Source organism: Salmo trutta, chromosome 7 (genome assembly GCF_901001165.1).
Source record: "Salmo trutta chromosome 7, fSalTru1.1, whole genome shotgun sequence".
Classification (NCBI taxonomy): Eukaryota; Metazoa; Chordata; class Actinopteri; order Salmoniformes; family Salmonidae; genus Salmo; species Salmo trutta.
Genome location: NC_042963.1, coordinates 39,251,961 through 39,272,560, shown reverse-complemented (window position 1 = coordinate 39,272,560; position 20,600 = coordinate 39,251,961). Strand labels below are relative to the sequence as shown.

Below are 20,600 nucleotides of genomic sequence, written 5' to 3'. Positions count from 1 at the left end.
GGTGGCTCAGTTATGGTTTCACATGAGCAGCATACTTTACTTCTGCCTGAACAGAACTGGAGGAGCAATGCTCCTGCCCCTAATGTATTTTACTTTTAATAAATAAATAAATAATGGCTTGTCAAACCTTTAATTTAAAGTGCACACAATGTGTAGCCTACACAGTTGTTCAATTTTGGCAACAACTAACTACGCAATGGTCTGTGACTGTCAAGTATCCCTTTATTTGCTTGGTGTTGACAAAAATAAGGGTCTGTACGAACATGGATGCTTTTAAATGGTATTGAATCTGCACTGCAGAGCAAAAATTACCTATACACTTTATGTTCTACATTTCCAAGCCTCCTACTTGAGCATTGAAAGACATCACTTGGTTTAAATTATTTTATTAACCATAGAAATGGGTAAAACCTCAACCAGTACACACTTTCTTGTCATGTGGTTAGGGCGTTCCATAATAGTATCTTTGCTTTTGAGACATTCTTGCATTGCTTCAGCTCTCTCAACATGCTACAACGTAGCCTGGGTGCCAGTCACTTCCTACTCTGTCAACTCCTCTTCACTCCAAACAATATGTTTGGCATGACAATTCCATAAGAGTTGGCAAGAGAGCAGAAACAGACAGGCACCCAGGCTAGCTACAATACTCGGAAAATAACTATGCTATTTGGCAATGTTTAAGAATAGTTCTCAGTACAATGATAAAACAAAGTCTGTCTTCTGTTGGCAGGTGTACAACATTTTGGCTACAAGAAAGGCTTCAATAATATGCAATGATGACACTTAACAGGAACCATTTGCATTGAACTGTGTATTGTACTAAAATACATACAGTATCGGTGCCAATGCATGCAAAGAAACACCATTACTTGGAGTGTCTAGGATATGGCGCGATATGTTGAAAGTATAGAAATTATGCAGCTAAAAGTCTGGTTTTCTGCATAAACCTTATCAACTTTTTTATGGGCATACCACTTAACTTGGGCAAATCTGCACAGCATACACCATTATTTTTCTACAGACAGTAACTTCGTTCAAAAGCCAAACATATTCTTTAAAATTATATATTAGATTTTGCAATAGTCCTACAGTTCATGTTACTGTAAAAAAGTATCAGATATTGATATGGCTCACTTTAATACTTAATTCCACAGAAAGATGGCCAGTATACAAACAAGGATTACAAATGTCTCCAGTATCCAGCTGGTAGGCAAACTATGGTGGCGTATTGCTCTGAAATAAATCCTCTCCCAATAGGTCAGTTAAAATGGATTGGCACCTTACAAAAACAGAGGAGTGTGTCAGTTCACATGACATCAGACATGGTCTTGAATTTCTTTAAAATATAGATTTTTTTTTATACCTCATCTAAAATACTAAAAGGAGATCTGGTGCTTGCTCTGCGAGGGTTGTAGGGGTTACGGTGGAGTCTGGAGTGTGTGCTGGTGGAGGACCCGGGTTGAAATCCGTTGAGCGTTTGCTTTAGCCTGCCTGGAGTGCTAGATGGGCTGACTTTTCTCTTCCCATTGTATTCCAACAGGCAAGCTCAAACAAGCACAGCTGAAGCATTTGAAATGATTTCAAATAGTATTTGAATCCTGGTCTGCTAGTGGAGACTGTTTCATTCACAACGGCACTAGGGAACAGGGTCACATGGCGACGGTCAGCGTCACATGTTGGAATCGTCATCTGTTATGCTGGGGTTGGGTGAGTTGGAGATCTCTCTGAAAAATTCATCGTCTTTCAGCATGCTCTGGAAACACAAGGACACAATGCATGAAATAAGAAATTAATACTGGAGAAGAAATGTAACAACCTATATTTATGTCACAAATGCCTTATATATTTATACCGTGCCTTCAGAAAGTTTTCATACCCCTAGACTTTTTCCACAATTTAAAATTGATTTAATAGATGCTTTTCGCTCACCCATTTACACACAATACTCAATAATGACAAAGTTCTTAATGTTTTTGAATGTTTGCAAATGTATTGAAAATGAAATATGCCTCGTCACAATTCTAGTTCCTTCGGTCTTCATGGTATATTTTCTGCTCTGACAACTGCGGGACCTTATCTAGAGAGGTGTGTTTCTTTCTAAATCCTGTACAAACAACTGAATTGGCCACAGGTGGACTCCAGCCAAGTCCGAGTGACATCTCAAGGATGATCAAACGGATGCACCGGAGCTCAATTTGGAATGTCATAGCATAGGGGTGTGAATACTTATGTAAATGAGATATCTGTATTTCATTTTCAATATATTTGCTAAAATAAAAACATGTTTTCACTTTGGCATTATGGGGTAGTGTGTGTAGATGAAAAAAAAATGTTTCACCAATTTTGAATTCAGGCTGTAAAATCTTTTGTAATACATCAAGTGGTATGAATACTTCCTGAAGGCACCGTAATGCTTATACCCTAAATATTGTTATCCACAAAACATAAACATAACACTTAAGCACAGTTAAAACAGAAAGAAAAAAAAGATTCCTTCTTACCGTCAAATTTTGGATGCCCTCGGAGAAAGCTCCGATCTGCCTCACAGTTCCCTCTGAGTCCTCCATCTGCAATATCAGTTATGGTTTGAGACTCAACACCATTACTAAGATGACCTGTCTGTGCAGCTGCTCTGAGTGAATATAGAAACTAGGCAGTGCTGCCATCTCCTGTCACGGCAGTGAACGACCAAAAAGGTCTGTATTTAATTACAGGCAGACTGGAAACATCGAATAGAGAACAATCTAAAAGGTGGAGGTTGAATCTTAGTATTGATGAGATGACTTACTAATTACTTGGAGAACATATTAAGTGTGTACTGAGCACCATGCAACCTTTACAGAGAAATGCTTTGCCAAAATGCTTGGTCTGACAATGACCATAGGAGTTAGCAAGACAGCACAAACAAACTTAGTACCAGACTAAAGTTTACCCGGTCAATGTCGTCCTCGTAGAGCTGAAGCTCATAGCCTTTCTGGAAGCTACGTCCCTTTGGCATCTCCACGTCCATGGGGCAGATATACTCCTCACTGTCATCCTGCCTCTTCTTCCTCAGGCTGCCGAAGCTCCCAAACGACATCTTCCTCGGCTGGTGGGAACAGATTATTTCTCAAATGATTATAAATTGAGACTACAGCTCATAACCAAAACCAGTGTCAAACACATGAAAACAATCTTGCCACACCCAAACACACGTCTTCCCCTTCTCCATCACTCCTTACCCCTACCCAAAACCATGGTTGTGTCCAAAATGTGCCCTATTCCCTATATTGTGCATTACTTTTGACCCCTACCTTGACCTTGGCGGTGGCGGTGAGCAGGGTGTAGTCGGGATTCTCCAGACAATCCTGTTTGAGCCCCTGGGCCTCAGAGCCTACTAGCAGGTTGAAGTGGGTGGCCAGGTGCCTCCGCAGCAAGGTCTTGTTGGGGGGAATGTTCAGCAGCAGGGCCATGGTCTCCACATTGAACCGTGGCTCCAGCACCTGGGGGAAAAGGGAACATTGTAAGATGTGAGCTAGGTTGAGACGCATCCCATTCTAAGATAAAACCCCATTATCATTTCTATGTAGTCTCCAACTGGTTTTAGCCGTTTAGTCATTTTTCAAAAACAACAAAAAACGTAGGTCTTATTTTACCAAGACCACTGTGGGCCACATTAAACCGGATCATAGGCTCTCTGATAATTCTCTCTCACCATGAGTCCCCCGTGAACGCCGCTGCCCCTCAGGTTGGGGGCGTACTCCGCCAGGTCCACTGATCTCAGCCACTCCATCACTCTGTGATTGGTCCACTGGGAGATCTCTGCCGGCGTGATGTTGTTCTGACCAATCAGGAGACAGAGAGAGAAAATAATGGTGTTTATCAACAGACCAAATGATTGTGCGCCAATATTTGTTAAATACTTGTTTAGCTTGAAAAAGTGGAGAAGGAGGACACAACAAAAAGTGGATGGTACAGTAGCATTGACTAGTGTTCATGTATTTCTGGAACCAGGGTGGTCTTCATTAGGGCACACACCGGAAAACTATTTAAAACATTTGCAACAGAAAGCAAAAATGTGCCTGTTTTCTTCTATTTGGGGCCTAATGAAAACAAACAGTGGACCTACCTCGTCGGAGGGCCGTCGGCGCAGGCAGTTGGGCTCGTAGTTGTTGAGGCGCAGCACCTGAATGGCTCTCTTGATGCTGAGGTGGTGGAGCACACTGCCCACCTTCAGAGATAGCAGGTCATCCTGACAGAGGACACAGGAGCAAGAATGTTAAAAAGAGTGTCAGGTCAGATGGAAATAGTTAGCAGGAGGACTCCTACATTGAGTTAGTGAGGATTTTACCATTCGCAAAGAAAAAACTATTTCCCAGCAGGTAAGGTCCGACAATGACGAGATTCTATTTGATTGTACTAATAGTAGTGTGGTATATGGCTAGTGTTTGTTTTTGCCGTCTTGATTCAAGCCATTGTGTAGTCATTGCATCCACAGAGGGTGAGACTAGGCCTTCTCCAGTGTTACTAACCACACTCTGTAGTCCATGCTGTACAGTCTGTTCAGCTTAATGTGAACTGGCAGTGTGATCATTAGGCCTAGAGCCATACAGTATCTTAATCTATGGCTCTGAATCTGATCAGGCCTATCCATGCATGGCCTGAGGACAGGAGTGTCAGTGTGTGCGTGTGTCTCTCTCTCTTCGACACTCACTACTGTCATGTAGTGCAGCATGCGGCCATCCATCCTCCCCTCATCAAACTGGGTCTTATACTGAGGCAGGCCAATGTCATCCAGCCACCCTATGGGAGGAGATGAGAGAGGGGGGGGGAAATATGTCAACCTGCCAGTCAATTTCCACATTAGAAATCAAATAAATCAAAACGTACATCTCGAGAAAACTTGAATCAAATTCAGAACTTGTTTATTGGATTACAATTAATTTGAAACAACCACCATATATTTGACAACATGAGATGTTAAGCATAGTAAAACCCCAGTATAAACCATGACCCCCATACTGGCAGTTCATCTACTCACTGGTCACCCAGTTGTAGTCCAGTTTGCCCTTGTTGTCATCCTCCTCAGAGCCCAGGGCCTGCAGGGCCAGCTGGAGCTTCTTCCTGTGCAGCGGGTGTTTAATGCCCAGCTCCTAAACACACACACACACACACACACACACACACACACACACACACACACACACACAGAGAGAGATAACAACCACCCAGAGCCACACCCCCAGGACAGAACAGAGGATTAGTTCCATCCACTTTCTCCAGTCATAGAGTACAGTATTTTTGGCCACAGAGTATAAAGAGAGGCAGTGCCTTGGTTAACAATAAAGTGCTGAATGAATAATATTTTCATTTATGTGTAAAGTCACCCTTAGTGACCCATCCCTTACAGGATTATTTGACACATATTTAAGGTCCTTAATGTACAGTAGAATGAATAGAGGTTTTACACCTGGGTAGCATCAACCACAAACCTAATGGGGCGAATTGCCTCATAGGGGATCAATACAAATGACATCTGGCTGTACTGCGGAGTCCAAGTGTTTTTATTCATACAGGTTAGTCTCATTGAGATACAATCTCTCCTGCTCAGTGCTCACCTTCTCTAGGTCCTGCTGTGAGCCCTGCAGCAGAGTCTGTCCAGAAGAGATCCACACGCGGGCCATGTTCAGGTAGAGCCCCAGCCCCTGCTCCTGCAGCCAGTCACACACCTGCTCCTTGGACCAGCGGGCAAACGGGGTGTCCAAGTCACTACGAGCGAAAGAATGAGGACATGCTGGCTTAATGTGGGTCACCCGTTCATAAAGGAACACAGTATTGCCTTCTAACAATGAGTTGACCATGGTAGGGCGCAATACCGGACTAGTTTAGATTCAACTTCCTTTTCATCACATAGCCTGGTCCCAGATCTGGCTAGGCTCTCTATGCCTGTAGGAGTTGGCAAGAGAGCACCAACAGGCTACATGATTGGATAAGAGTAGTGTAAGAGAAAGTAATTTATAGCATTGTTTTTCCTGTGTATTTCAGCACACAGAAAGCTAAAGGAAAGCCAAGTGACGCACATGATGTTTCTCAGCGCTCAAGGGGAGTGCACTGAGCACACCAACTTGTTGTTTCTCATTAATTCAAGGTGAAATCACAGTGCACACTAACTTCTTGGGTAATCTCTGTAGGTCACGGGACCAGCCCAGTCTGGGACCTGCTGTGGCTCGGACTCCGCCTCTCTTGAACTCGACTGCCTCTGATAGGTTGTCATCCAGGTTGAACGTGGTGGACTGACTTCTCCTCAGCCTTAAAAAATGTTAAATACATAATTTAAATTCAAGTCTGGTCATGGTTGAAAGCTAAGCACTTATGACTCCAAACTAATGTACCATGGTTCTGGTGGGGTTACCATAGCTGAAAGCATTTTTTAAATTATTATAAAAGAATACACAAAACATGTTTCTCTTCCTTATATTGCAAGCTTAGTTTTTTGATAAGTCAAGACGTAATTAAGAGTTTTAAATCAGATCAATATTAACCAGGGTTGTATTCATTAGGGCACACTGTAGCAAAATGTTTTGCAACAGAAAACCAAAAAATAAGCATTTTGTATTGAACAAGTTCAAGTACTCCCTCCCCGTTTCAGTCAGTTTCCTTCTGTTTTGGTGCCTAATGAATATGACCCAGGCACCCAAATCTCAATATTGATGTCTTACAGGACAGTGTCATCAAGAGTTCTGTACCAAACAACTTTAACACTTACTTTCCAAAGAGCCCCTTGATTCCCTTGGACTTCTTCTTGCACTCGGGGGATGTAGTGGAGGTTACACTTGTCAGTGTGTTGGTGCTGTCGCTGTTGGCTGACCTTTGGGGTAGACCGGCCAGGTCCAGATGGTCAGTGCCCTCCTCTCGCTCAGTCTCAGCTGTAGAAACAGGACATCAGCAATGACAACAGGACATCAGCACCGCCATGTCACCATGGTGACAGCCATGGGGTGCATCCAAAATGGCACCCTTTTGGCACTGGTCAAAAGTAGTGCAATATAAATCAGGTGTAGGATCTTAAATTGATCTTCCTGTTGTAGAAATGTTCTGCACAGCAGGAAATGCAAACCTGTAGGTTTAAAAAGGATTCTAAAATGTGTAATTTTCACTTTAAAATGTTAGACTTGATTTGCCCCAAATAAAAATGTATCGACCCCTACAAAATTATCCATTCATTATAGTCCACATAATTCACATTTACTGTTGCTGCAGGATTACTTTCCTGCTGTGAAAAACCGGTCAAAGATTCCTCACCTGTAGGGAATTGGATGCCATTTCAGATGCAGCCATGCACAGATATCTGCATCTCAGGGCCAGAGGCTGTGGCCCAGAAACACCCTATAGCCAGCCACACAACTCCCAGACAGAGAAATCATAGGGATGGTATAACACTAATACCCAGACAATGCTACTCACCGTTTATTATCTATGCATAGCCACTTCACCCCTACCTACATGTACAAATGACCTCAACTAACCTGTACCCCCGCACATAGACTCAGTACCGGTGCCCCATGTATATAGGCTCGTTATTGTTATTGTGTTACTTTTTACTTTAGTTTTTTGGTAAATATTTTCTTAACTAATTCTTGAACTGCACTGTTGGTTAAGGGCTTGTAAGTAAACATTTCACGGTAAGGTCTACACTTGTTGTATTCAGCACGTGACAAATAAACTTTGATTTGAATCTGGTCTGTTAATGTCTGCATGCAATGGAGTGGAGACTCCTGAAGCACTAGAGTTATTTTATTTTAGTTGCAGTCAAAGACTAGTTGTGCACTGGTGTATAGACAAAACACGCATACAATTCAAATGTCAATATTATACTTGAAGAGATATTGGAGGCATCCTGAATCTTGAACAGTGTTTATATTTATTGAACATTTATTTAACTAGGCAAGTCAGTTAAGAAAAAAAATCTTATTTTACAATGACGGCCTCCCCCAGGTCAAACCCTCCCCTAACCCGGACGACGCTGGGTCAATTGTGTATCACCGGTTGTGATACAGCCTGGAATCAAACCGCCTCTAGCACGGAGATGCAGTGCCTTAGACCACTGCACCACTCGGGAGCTAAAGAGTGTAATTCATGCACACACACATTCCTAAATGAGACTCACTAGGCTTCTGGTTACAGCACGCATGACACTTCACTGAACTCAACCTGTACATGGGAGAGTGAGGTGGTCCAAGTTAGGAAACCACAACATAATCAGGATCTAACTGTGTTTGGTGGGTTTAGGAAAAAGGTTATTTGAATATTTGGAGTTGAATTTAGCTTTCAGGAATAGTGAACAGCATATCAACTGATAAGAGCCAAAACATCAGGAAGAACATAATTCAAGTAAAGAAATGTACTTCAGGAAGACTATCAGGGAACGTCATTGCAGGTGACATTTGGTTATAAAACTGGGATATGGTTTGTTCCGAGGGGAGTATGAACAGAAATGATCATATACATGCAGTTTGCCGACACACAGAACAAAACATACAAAAAAAGGCTCCGATCTTTGATGTTATCCAGTCATGTTGCAAAGCTGTTTGCCTCGGAACAATTGCTGGTAACATGGGTGTGGTTGCATGTGAGGATGTCTACTGTAGCTACTGTAGAATTATATACCAAAATAGCAGCAACGATAATGCCTTGCCATGTGCTAATGGTTGCCGGAGAGTAAGTAACCTCTTTTCAAATGTCTAATGTTTAGAGTGGAAATTCAAACCTTTCTATGTGTGAACTCCCAAGTTATATCTACATGAGCATGCTTCATTAAGTCTTGAAATAACGAGGTCACCACCAAGACCTAGCATAAGACTTGGGTTAATCATGAATTATATATATAAAAATATAAATTCCTACCCTTACACCTCTATCAACACGAGCATGCTTATGGAATATGTAAAGTCACCTTCAACTCATATTCCATATAGAGCGGTCACCCAAGAAAGAAAGAAATTGTACATTTTTTTAACTAAGTCTGGGGAGAATCATGATTTATGAAATTGAATTACAAAAGACAGTTCAGCTCACATAACATTTGTGAGTTAGGTGAAAGTAGAAATTCAACCGTTGGTTGAGGAGTTGGTTGAGAGGGATTGGGAAGGAAGAGGACTGAGGTCAAGGGTCATATCCAGTAGTGGTAATTCCCCCAGGAAGGCCATACTGCTGCCCTGCCTTGCCCTGAGGACATGATGGCTCCATTATACTGTACCTAGCATAGGCGCACTCGCACTCCGGCTGCGATCTTCACAATGTGTTACACAAAGCAGACACATGACACGAGAGGAACAAGACAGAGGTCAAAGGTTACTGAAGGGAAAAAACAACAGGGGAGATTCATAGTATAATGGTAGGAGGAGGAGACAGATAAGATACATACATAACACAACTACAAAGCACACACAGTAGGCAACATTTTCATAATTAGACCAGGAGAAGTTTCTGGGACTAGTCATTATGGTATGGTATGTATTTTAACTATGGGTGTGGTTTTGGGGAACATAAAAAAATAAAAATAAACATTAAATGCTGCATAGAAAAACCAAGCTCTTTGTTAAGACCTGCTCAGACTTCAGAATAAACCAAAAGGCTGTGCTGCGCTGTAATGGTAACATTCCCCAGCACGTCACATACAACACCCTTTCCACCATCTCTCACTTGCCTGTCTACCCCTCTAAGTTCCTTACTGTCTGAATTAAGTGGCAGAAACTCCTAAAATATATATACACTATATATACACAAACGTATGTGGACATCCCTTCAAATTAGCGGATTTGGCTATTTCAGCCACACCCATTGCTGACCGGTGTATCAAATCTAGCACACCGCCATGCAATCTCCATAGACAAACACTGGCAGTAGAATGGCCTTACTGAGGAGCTCAACGACTTTCAATGTGGCACCGTCATAAGACGTCATCTTTCCAACAAGTCAGTTCGTCAAATGTCTGCCCTGCTAGATCTGCCCCGGTCAACTGGAAGCGCTGTTATTGTGAAGTGAAAATGTCTAGGAGCAATAACGGCTCAGACGGTAAGTGGTAGGCCACACAAGCTTACAGAATAGGACCGCTGAAGCGCGAAAAAAACGTCTGTCCTTGGTTGCAACAATCACTACCGAGTTCCAAACTGCCTCTGGAAGCAATGTCAGCACAAGAGCTGTTCGTCGGGAGCTTCATGAAATGGGTTTCCATGGCCGAGCAGCCACACACAAGCCTAAGATCACATGCGCAATGCCAAGCGTCGGCTGGAGTGGTGTAAAGCTCGCCGCCATTGGACTCCAGAGCAGTGGATACATTTTCTCTGGAGTGATGAATCACGCTTCACCATCTGGCAGTCCGACGGACGAATCTGGACTTTGAGGATGCCAGGAGAACGCTACCTGCCCTAATGCATAGTGCCAACTGTAAAGTTTGGTGGAGGAGGAATAATGGTTTTGCTCCTTCATTCCAGTGAAGGGTAATCTTAATGCTATAGCATACAATGACATTCTAGACAATTCTGTGCTTCCAACTTTGTGGCAAGAGTTTGGGGAAGGCCTTTTCCTGTTTCAGCATGACAATGCCCCTGTGCACAAAGAGGTCCATACAGAGCCCTGACCTCAACTCCATCAAACGCCGACTGAATTGGAATGCAGACTGAGCCAGGCCTAATCGCCCAACATCAGTGCCCAACCTCACTAATGCTCTTGTGGCTGAATGGAAGCAAGTCCCCCAGCAATGTTCCAACATCTAGTGGAAAGCCTTATCAGAAGAGTGGGGGCTGTTCTGGCAGCAAAGAGGGGGCCTACTCCATATTAATGCCCATGATTTTGGAATGAGATGTTCGACGAGCAGGTGTCCACATACTTTTGTTAATGAAGAGTATTTTTTTATTATAAAAAAACTAAAAAACTCTCACAAATCTAATCATACCTAACATGAATTGGTCAAAATGCACAAGATACCACATCATACAAGTCAAAAGAGCCCAAAAGAAGCAGAGTTAGCAGGCAGGAACCAGTGAGTATCAGTGTTACAGTATCTGGGCCTTATTCATAAAGCATCTCAGAGTAGAAGTGCTAAACTAGGATCAGTTTGGCCTTTTAGATCATACGGACGGGGAGGACCTGATCCTAGATCAGCACTCGTAGTCTGATACGCTTTGTGAATATGGGATCTGTTACCACAAAGCTTCCACCTGAGACCCAGAGCCCATCCACCCACACCAGGCCATCCATCCACCCTCTCTTACCCAGGTTAGGGGTGCTGGCTGTCCTCTTGCCTCCCTTGATCTTGAAGAAGCCACGGCCGAAGGAGGAGCGAGCCTTCTTGTTACCGAAGCGGTCATCCTCCGTGGTCACGGGGTGAGACGAAGAGGGAGACTTGGGCGGGCGCTCGCTGATCTTACTGATCTCCTCCACAGCCTTATTCTGAACAGTAGCAGAAAAGAGCTGACACATCAAATTTACATTGTCATTTAGCAGACGCTCTTATCCAGAGCCAAAACAAACATGACAATCACTGCAAGTCAAATTATTCTTCAAAATAGCCGCTATCTGCTAAATCAGTGCACACAACACCAGAACCGTGTCATATCACACACACGCACTAACATAAAACAAACTATGGGAAATTGGATTTGAAGATACCAGACAGTGCAGAGTTGGCTTAAAGCGTAAAGAACTTGAATGTGATAAAAGGCAACCCAATGCATGCAACAAAATCAAGGTGACACACGGATGGGAATAAAAAAGTTTACTGTTCGAGAGTACTCTGATTTTATTTCAAGTACTCAAATGAATAAATATTTATTTATTACATTTTTTACACGCAATGGAATTTCACTTGCCTGTCTATATGTATTTTTTAAATAATTTATTTAACTAGGCAAGTCAGTTAAGAACAAATTCTTATTTTCAATGACGGCCTAGGAACAGTGGGTTAACTGCCTTGTTCAGGGGCAGAATGACAGATGTTTACCTTGTGAGCTCAGGGATTCGATCCTGCAACCTTACTAATCCAACACTCTAACCACTAGGCTACCTCCCGCCCCAACAGATCGGAACAATGCCTAATGTATCATAACCATTACAGATAACACATCCTAATTGCCCCATATACTGTATATTCAGTCAATAAAAAAGCAAGTGCAATTTAAGATGAATTTATTGAAACCGTAATATCAACTGGTTATATAACATTGTGCAACACAATCTTCCAAAAGGCAGTAACCTCAGTAGTGGAGATGAACAGAGATGGGTGGGGTGGGCTGAGGGAAGGGATGTGGAATTGGAGACAAGTGGGAGAGGAGTTGCTGGGTGGGGGATAGAATGATGGTCAAAGATAAAAGTATAAAAAATAAAGTAAAAATAAAACATAATAAAAAGTTTGTATGATACTGAAAGGCAGAGTTTTACAGCCTGAGGCTGATGCCATTCAGGTGTTTGTACACACACACACACACACACACACACACACAAATAGTGCCAGACATGCACTCAAACATATACAGTTGGCCTTGCTGTTATGATTTTAGTTGTCCTTTGTTTATTTGCATTGTTTTCTGTTTTGTCTTTTTCTCTATTTAGTTCATTTTCTTGGTTATTGGTGCATTGGGGTTGGGGAATGGAATTATTTGTATTTTTTTCTTGGGGGGGGCAACGACTGTGGGAGGGGTCTTGGATGGTTGAGGGGTAGCTCTTGGGGAACTGTGGGGGGGATCTTGGAGGAGTCGGGTCCCTGTTTTTGTCCTTGTGGGAGATCTGTCGACGTGCCATTGAGCAGGGCATTGACCCTGGATGCTTCTGTGTGTCGCTCTGAATGAGAATCTGTTGTGTGACTGGTATGGTGTAATTGTTGAGTGGCCTCACTGCAAGTATATTGTATGTTTTGGATATTCAATAAAATAAAATGAAATAAATTAAGTAGTGGCGATAGCTTGTAGAAGCCTATGGCTGTACAATGGCATAGCCTTGTTTTGTTAATTTAGCAGACAAGACGCTCTTATTTCCAGTCAAGACACCCATTTTATGTTTGGGGAGTATGCATATGCTTAATGATTCTGATGAAAATACGCTCTGTCTTGATCAAACTAATGTTTTTGCATATTTTCAGTGTGGATCCTGTCTATGTTTAGGTGGGTTATAACCTAGGCCAGGGGTATTTAACACTTATCCTACAAGGTCCAGAGCCTGCTGGTTTTCCGTTCTACCCGATAATTAATTGCAAGCACCTGGTGTCCCAGGTCTAAATCAGTCCCTGATTAGAGAGGAACAATAAAACAATGCAGTGAAACTGGCTTCGAGGTCCAGAATTGAGTTTGAGGGGCCTAAGCTAACCAATTCTATATAGCACTAGCAGTTCGCAAAGTAGCTTAAGCGGAAAATAGACGGGACAAAATTATTTCATAACTGCAGCTCTTTTTGGAACACATATTTCCTATTTCAATCAACCAGTCCATTTTGAATGTGTGATAAAACTGTCATCATTTGGCAAGGAATGTAGCGTGTGTATCCCATCATTTAGATATACGTTTTTATAGGCATTTACACAGAGTGTCCAAAACATTAGCAACACCTGCTCTTTCCATGACATAGACTGACCAGGTGAATCCAGGTGAAAGCTATGATCCCTTATCGATGTTACATGTTAAATCCACTTCAAATCAGTGTAGATGAAGGGGAGGTGACAGGTTAAAGAAGGATTTTTAAGCCTTGAGACATGGATTGTGTACGTGTGACATTGAGGGTGAATGTGCAAGACAAGATTGAAGTGCATTTGAACGGGGTATGGCAGTTGGTGCCAGGTGCACCGGTTTGATTGTGTCAAGAACTGCAATGCTGCTGGGTTTTTCATGCTCAACATTTTCCCATGTGTATCAAGAAGGACATCCAGCCAACTTGACACAACGGTGGGAAGCATTGGAGTCAACATGGGCCAGCATCCCACGTAGCCCATAGAAGTTAAAGATCAAGCTTTGTCGTCCGTTCCAGTACACATGTCCATCCCTACACACACACTCAAACATTAGCCTTACTGAGGATGCTAACCTTCAGGAGGCTTTCTAACAAGACGGAAGAGACAAAGAGGAAGAGAATATAAAGAATGATAAAGAGAATATAAAGAATGATAAAGAGGATATAAAGAATGATAAAGAGGATATAAAGAATGATAAAGAGAATATAAAGAATGATAAAGAGGATATAAAGAATGATAAAGAGGATATAAAGAATGATAAAGAGGATATAAAGAATGATAAAGAGGATATAAAGAATGATAAAGAGGATATAAAGAATGATAAAGAGGATATAAAGAATGATAAAGAGAATATAAAGAATGATAAAGAGGATATAAAGAATGATAAAGAGAATATAAAGAATGATAAAGAGGATATAAAGAATGATAAAGAGGATATAAAGAATGATAAAGAGGATATAAAGAATGATAAAGAGGATATAAAGAATGATAAAGAGAATATAAAGAATGATAAAGAGGATATAAAGAATGATAAAGAGGATATAAAGAATGATAAAGAGGATATAAAGAATGATAAAGAGGATATAAAGAATGATAAAGAGGATATAAAGAATGATAAAGAGGATATAAAGAATGATAAAGAGGATATAAAGAATGATAAAGAGAATATAAAGAATGATAAAGAGGATATAAAGAATGATAAAGCATGATAAAGCGAATATAAAGAATGATAAAGCGAATATAAAGAATGATAAAGCGAATATAAAGAATGATAAAGAGAATATAAAGAATGATAAAGAGAATATAAAGAATGATAAAGAGAATATAAAGAATGATAAAGAGGATATAAAGAATGATAAAGAGGATATAAAGAATGATAAAGAGGATATAAAGAATGATAAAGAGGAAGAGAATATAAAGAATGATAAAGAGGAAGAGAATATAAAGAATGATAAAGAGAATATAAAGAATGATAAAGAGAATATAAAGAATGATAAAGAGAATATAAAGAATGATAAAGAGAATATAAAGAATGATAAAGAGGAAGAGAATATAAAGAATGATAAAGAGGAAGAGAATATAAAGAATGATAAAGAGGAAGAGAATATAAAGAATGATAAAGAGGAAGAGAATATAAAGAATGATAAAGAGGAAGAGAATATAAAGAATGATAAAGAGGAAGAGAATATAAAGAATGATAAAGAGAGGATGAGCAAAAAAGTGTCTGACTGAAATTTGGAAAGAAGACCACAGAGAAAAGACTGTTGGCTTTTCGTCCATCACCAATGTCATCTGGCACAGATGATATGATGGAGTGTTAGTGATGAAATTCACTGAGGACTTTAGAATTCATCAGAAATCTCTTTACCTTTTCGCTGTTGCTGACATACAAGTTGTCCTGACTCCCTGAATTGGGGCTATCCAGGGTCCTGAAATGACAAAGCTCATCACAGTGAACATTAACAACATCTGGCCAACATATGTACTGAACCGCTGACCTTTGGGAGGAAGGAATTCTGACAGAACCTTGAAGCGTAAAGCGACAGGATATGACATGCAGCTTCACACCATAGACATACTCACTGTGGAGTATCACATGAAAGGGGGGCCTGCTGTGACTCTTCCTGGCCCCCTGCCTCGCTGCAGGGGATAAACAGACAAGTGTTGGGATGCTAACCCGATGCTAACATGGACAAGCTGCGAGCAGTCTGCTGCACCTATACTGTACACTGGCTGTGGTCAAACCTGGGTGTGGAGGCTATAAATATTTGTCCAAGGAAGCCTTAGTCATTCAAGCTGATATATACACATTTGTGAGACACAATGGACCTTGTGGTGTCGACATGTCATCAATTATGCCACATTTATCATGCTAAGGGCGAGATGAAGCATAGTAGCTCGCCTAGATATTGACCTTTTCCAAGGCCGGTCTCATTTCAGGAATTAGGTCTACACCATAGCAAAAACAAAAGTTTACTAAAGTAAGAATTGGAGAAATTCAGGTAGATCTGTTCCTGTTTGGTTCCTAGCGAAAACACCCCAGCACTGGACAGACACCAATGTTGTTCTGGAAGAAATTTGGAAATTGTCCCAGAGGTTTAGACAAAGCCTGTTGTTTCAAGGATTCTAGAACATTATTATCTCTAGTTCAGCTCACCTCTCTGGTTCAGGTTGGTCCAGCTCTGGCCCCCTTTTTGGATCGCATGCTGACTGGACTGAAGGGCTGGGTGTGGGCGAAGACACTTCAGTAACTCCATAGTGCATCTCCAGCTTCGCAATGAAGCAGAGGACCAAACAGGAAAGAACATTTAGTTTTATACAACCGCCAAAAATGCCAGAGTTTACCTTCCTCGTGTCTGTGTTGTCACAATTTAGTAGATTAAGGGTAACGAGCAGTAAAGATGGTGCTTGTCATTTTTCAAAACAGACAACCATCCAAAGTGTCACTGCAAAGTGATATTGAATGTTATCAACCTAATTTGACGAAGTGACAGTGACTCAACACCTCGTTCAAAAATGTGTAACTGGCTGTTTTATTGGTTGGAGGACATCTGAAGGCTTTGAGGTTTTCTGAGGATGAAACATTCATTCATAGAAATATAATCTGTTCTGTGATCAGAGGGCCTTGACCCGTTCTAGTCAATATATTTCTATGCATGAAGCTAAGTAGTTATGACATGTCATCTTGTACCTCGTCTGGGCTTTTCCCTGCAACTTCGTCTCCGGCTAGAGCGTGCCTCTCCGACTCCATGGCAACCAGGGCGGTTGTCGTTGACATCACGGAGAGGGAGCTGTCGCTGTTACTCTCGTCACTCTCGCCGTCTTGGGTTCTCTCTGGAATGGAATATGAAAGTTATTTTTATCAGGCAGATATTTATGTAGCCCAGAGAGAGAGTTCAGAGTTGGCCATTCTATTGGAGCCCACTGCCAGATATGAGGCTTTGACGTTCAAATTCTTAAAATATTTACCTCAAGAACATTTCTATCTGCTCTTACAAATCACTGCTAACATTAAACTGCATCTGACTGATCATTCACAAGGTCACTCAGCATCGTTTGTAGTTACTTCTTTGATCTTGAACAAACAAACTACAGTATGATAACAAGAGTGTTTCTGGCCTAGAAATAGAACATGGTAATAGCACATTGTTTGAGAGATAAAACATGTTGTTTTCTCATACCTTTCTCCCCTTGCATTGAGCTCCTGTCCTGGACCTTCTTGTAGTGCAGCAGCGACTGCCTCAACTCCTCAATCTTACGATCCTACAGGTGCAGAGGGGTCACAAAGATCAAACTTGAAAAAAACGAACCATCTGAGAATCATGAGATGGAGGGACGTGGGGTCAACTGTAGTTTACTGTACCTTCTCCTCATTGGCTGCCATCAGTGATTCCACTGCTTTTTTCATTCTCTGCACTTCCACATCTGAAGGGTAAAGAAATGGATTTTAGCCAGAGAATATACAGCTGGGTCAACTCTGGGCAAAGGTATGTCTGGGGTTCTCTGACTAACTCATCCATAGTGATCTATGGTACAACAGTACATCTATTTAGAGAGTTGTCAATATATATTAGTATCCAACAGTACTATCTAAACAGTCAGGGAGCCCTCCTGGGGGACATTGCGACTCCCTATCCATGTAGTCTAACTACTTCCTAGCCTCACAGTGAAAAGAGCACCACATCTAACAGTTGAGGGAACCTTGAGGTGAAGGATTTCGACTTGGTGGGTCAAACTATGTCAATGCGCTTTTCTATAGCTGTCACAATAAAGACATGAGGATGACAACGGTGATGGTCTGACGATGAGGGTTAGCAGACAGCACGCTGGGTGTTGATGGAGAGAGCAAGTGGTGAGAGGAGAGAAGGGTAAGGAAAGGGTGAGGAGGAGAGGTCTGTGGTAAAAGGAGGTGTTGGTTGAAGGAGAAAGCAGGAAGATGGGAGAACAGACTGAACAGTGAGCGAGCGGGCATCTATACCATTACAGATGAGAGGAAGGGACGTTTTGACATGTAGACGGTCTATCATCGTATATATTTAGAAATCCCTAGGGCAGTCTTAAAGGCACAATCCATAAATTCGATTTACATTGTAATCAATATGTTGTGTAGAGAGCTTTTGGGACCGTTGCAATCACAATACCAAAGAAGAGCAGGTGAATAAATTTGAACAACATATTTCTTGTTGTTGTGTATAGGTTGCATTTTACACGTTTACGTTTGAACTTCATCTAGTTGCCATGGAGGACAGAGAACTAACAGATTGCACCTTTAAGATATTTCCATTAAGTCAACTAACTTTACCATTCTTACAGTACATAAAGGCCAACCTTTCTGCAATACAAACCACTGATATCATCTTTTCATTCTCTTATTTGAGTTCAAAAATATCGGTGGCTGAACTGATAAAATGATTTCACAGAGTATATCCACTGTATTAAATAGCTTTCCAATGGGTTATGGACAAGCAGAGTTCAGATGGGTCATTCATGCCCATACATGCAAACAGGGGACAGATGTGCAAGAGCAAATAATAATAAATACAAGCATTGATAAAACGCATAACCTTACGTTTCTCTTTCAGCCTCAATTTAAGAGTTTCATCTGGGTGAGAGACTAAACAGGACAAACAATTACTGGCTTCAGTTTCTGAAGACTTCAGTTTCATCACGACTTCTATCAAGACTGTATTCTTTTAAATCATGTTGATTGGTTACAAGATATGACAAACTGCAATTTCAGAGACATAATATATTATAAGCATAATAATAAGACAAATGCTCATACAAGCTTATAACGCATTATACCGGTCTGCTTTCAGTAAAGTGTTACCAAAATGTTATCTTTGCTTAATGGAACTGGTACATGTGTCTTACAGGGTGGGTTTCCCCAGACACAGATTTAGCCGAGTCCAATGGAGAATCTCCATTGGGCATACTTTTTAGTCTAGAACTAGGCCTAATCTGTGTCCGGGAAACCGGCCCATTGAGTAAAGACAGAGAGAAAGTCAACTGCGGCCCATGATCTCACCTCTGTCTCCACTGTCCATTCCAACCGGTGTGATGCCTCTGAACCCAGTCTCGTCGTGTAACCTCCTCAGCTCTCTGTCCCTTCCCTCCAGATGCCTCCTCAGCATTGCCAGCTCCTCCTGCTCAACACACAACAGTTAGTCAGCGACATCCTCACAAAAACACTGGTTGCATTCCAGGCCAACTACATTGCAGACGTACTGCAGCATTGCATCAACCAATGGTTGTGTGCCACGTCATCAACAGCGCAGTCGAGCAAGAGAATGGTCGTGTTCCCCTGCTTTGACATTGCATTGCATCAACCAATGGTTGTGTGCCATGTCATCGACTGTGCCGTCAGTCACCAGATTGCTATAACATACGTGGTTAGCTGATGTAAATTCTGGCATGCATCAGCAACACCTGGGCAGAGGAACGCACCCAATAACTATGGTGTGGTTAACCGATATGTTAACCACTTATCCAGGTGTTGTGAGATCTGGCAGGCTTCTGCAATGTAGTCAGCCAGGAACATGGCCACTGACTTAACGCCCCCTCTCCCAACGCCATCTTTACCAAACACCCACCATCACAAACAAACCACAACACAAACATTCAGATGCTGACTTGACAGGCAGAGACAATGATACACCCAGAACAGGTGTGACTACGGGAGGAGGTGGGGGTCAGTGCGGGGGTCTGGGGTGGTTGATGTCTCATCAAGTGTTGGAGGAGCCATTTTACATGGTAGTGTCATAATAGCCTGGTTGTAGGCCTGTTTGTGCTGTCTTGCCGAATCCATTGACCACAGGTGTTGGCAAAACAACACAAACAGATCTGGGACCTGGCTAGTGTCAAATGTAATGGGATAGAACATCAAGCATGAATTATTTCAAAACAAAACAGAGAAAGCACATTTCATCCATAAGAAATAGGGAGGGAGGGAAAAAAAATGAAAGAAACTGCAAAACAGACTTCCAAAAGAGGTCACAAAAGGCCAAAATGAAGACATACCTGTGGTTTACATTAAATGTGCTATATGCTTAAATTGGTGTCTTGTGGATGTCACCTAAAGGAAGTGGTATATTTCAGGATATGTTTAAATTTGTATGTATAAGTGCTTAGCTTTTTGTACCGGCACCAAAAAAAGCACACCAATTTAACCATTTGGATCATTCGATTGTTTTCTATGATAAGTCAGTTGAGTTTGTCTTTTTCTGCTAACACACCTTTAATCTTGGCTAGAAACATGTAAAAACTAAAAAAAACTGAACACACAAAAACAAGGCCAAACCCCCATATCAGATGGCAACAAGCAGAAACCCTGGGAGAAGCCAACCTTCAGGGCCTGCAGTTTGTTTTCCTTCCTCTGTTTCTCATACTGCATCTGGCCCACTTTGATTTTCAGGCTAGAAAGCTTGGCCATTAACGACTAGTAGCGGTGGAGGAAGAGGTAAGCCAAGGAAAGAGAGAGAAAGAGACGTTATAAAAGAAAAGACAGCAAAAGGGGGAGGAGGAGGAGACACTCAAGATTTGAAAAATAGTCAAAGAAAGAAGAGAGGATATATGTGTAAAGAAGAAATTTAGGCTATAGGGAAAAGTTTTCCTTCTGGAGGTA

At 41.7% G+C, this 20,600-nt stretch overlaps 1 protein-coding gene across 11 annotated transcripts in view; it reads right to left on the bottom strand.

Annotated features, from left to right (window-relative positions):
* Window positions 1-370: 370 nt before the first annotated feature.
* ppfibp1b (PPFIA binding protein 1b) overlaps window positions 371-20,600 on the bottom strand; it is a 48,124-nt gene continuing 27,894 nt past the window's right edge. For 2 of the 11 annotated variants that reach the window (XM_029758812.1, XM_029758813.1), the window contains exons 8-29: window positions 20,322-20,414; window positions 19,005-19,122; window positions 18,546-18,590; window positions 17,340-17,401; window positions 17,158-17,239; window positions 16,668-16,810; window positions 16,134-16,246; window positions 15,560-15,616; window positions 15,345-15,405; window positions 11,253-11,451; window positions 9,236-9,268; window positions 6,746-6,905; window positions 6,151-6,288; window positions 5,598-5,748; window positions 5,021-5,132; window positions 4,694-4,782; window positions 4,109-4,231; window positions 3,695-3,820; window positions 3,294-3,482; window positions 2,933-3,088; window positions 2,502-2,567; window positions 371-1,753 (exon numbers count right to left, since the gene is read on the bottom strand). In XM_029758812.1, the coding sequence (XP_029614672.1) occupies window positions 1,670-1,753; window positions 2,502-2,567; window positions 2,933-3,088; window positions 3,294-3,482; window positions 3,695-3,820; window positions 4,109-4,231; window positions 4,694-4,782; window positions 5,021-5,132; window positions 5,598-5,748; window positions 6,151-6,288; window positions 6,746-6,905; window positions 9,236-9,268; window positions 11,253-11,451; window positions 15,345-15,405; window positions 15,560-15,616; window positions 16,134-16,246; window positions 16,668-16,810; window positions 17,158-17,239; window positions 17,340-17,401; window positions 18,546-18,590; window positions 19,005-19,122; window positions 20,322-20,414 (2,400 nt within the window). In that variant the 3' untranslated portion in view covers window positions 371-1,669. The remainder of the gene's footprint in view (window positions 1,754-2,501; window positions 2,568-2,932; window positions 3,089-3,293; window positions 3,483-3,694; window positions 3,821-4,108; window positions 4,232-4,693; window positions 4,783-5,020; window positions 5,133-5,597; window positions 5,749-6,150; window positions 6,289-6,745; window positions 6,906-9,235; window positions 9,269-11,252; window positions 11,452-15,344; window positions 15,406-15,559; window positions 15,617-16,133; window positions 16,247-16,667; window positions 16,811-17,157; window positions 17,240-17,339; window positions 17,402-18,545; window positions 18,591-19,004; window positions 19,123-20,321; window positions 20,415-20,600) is intronic. The other 9 variants (XM_029758814.1, XM_029758815.1, XM_029758817.1 and 6 more) reach the window with 9 other exon arrangements.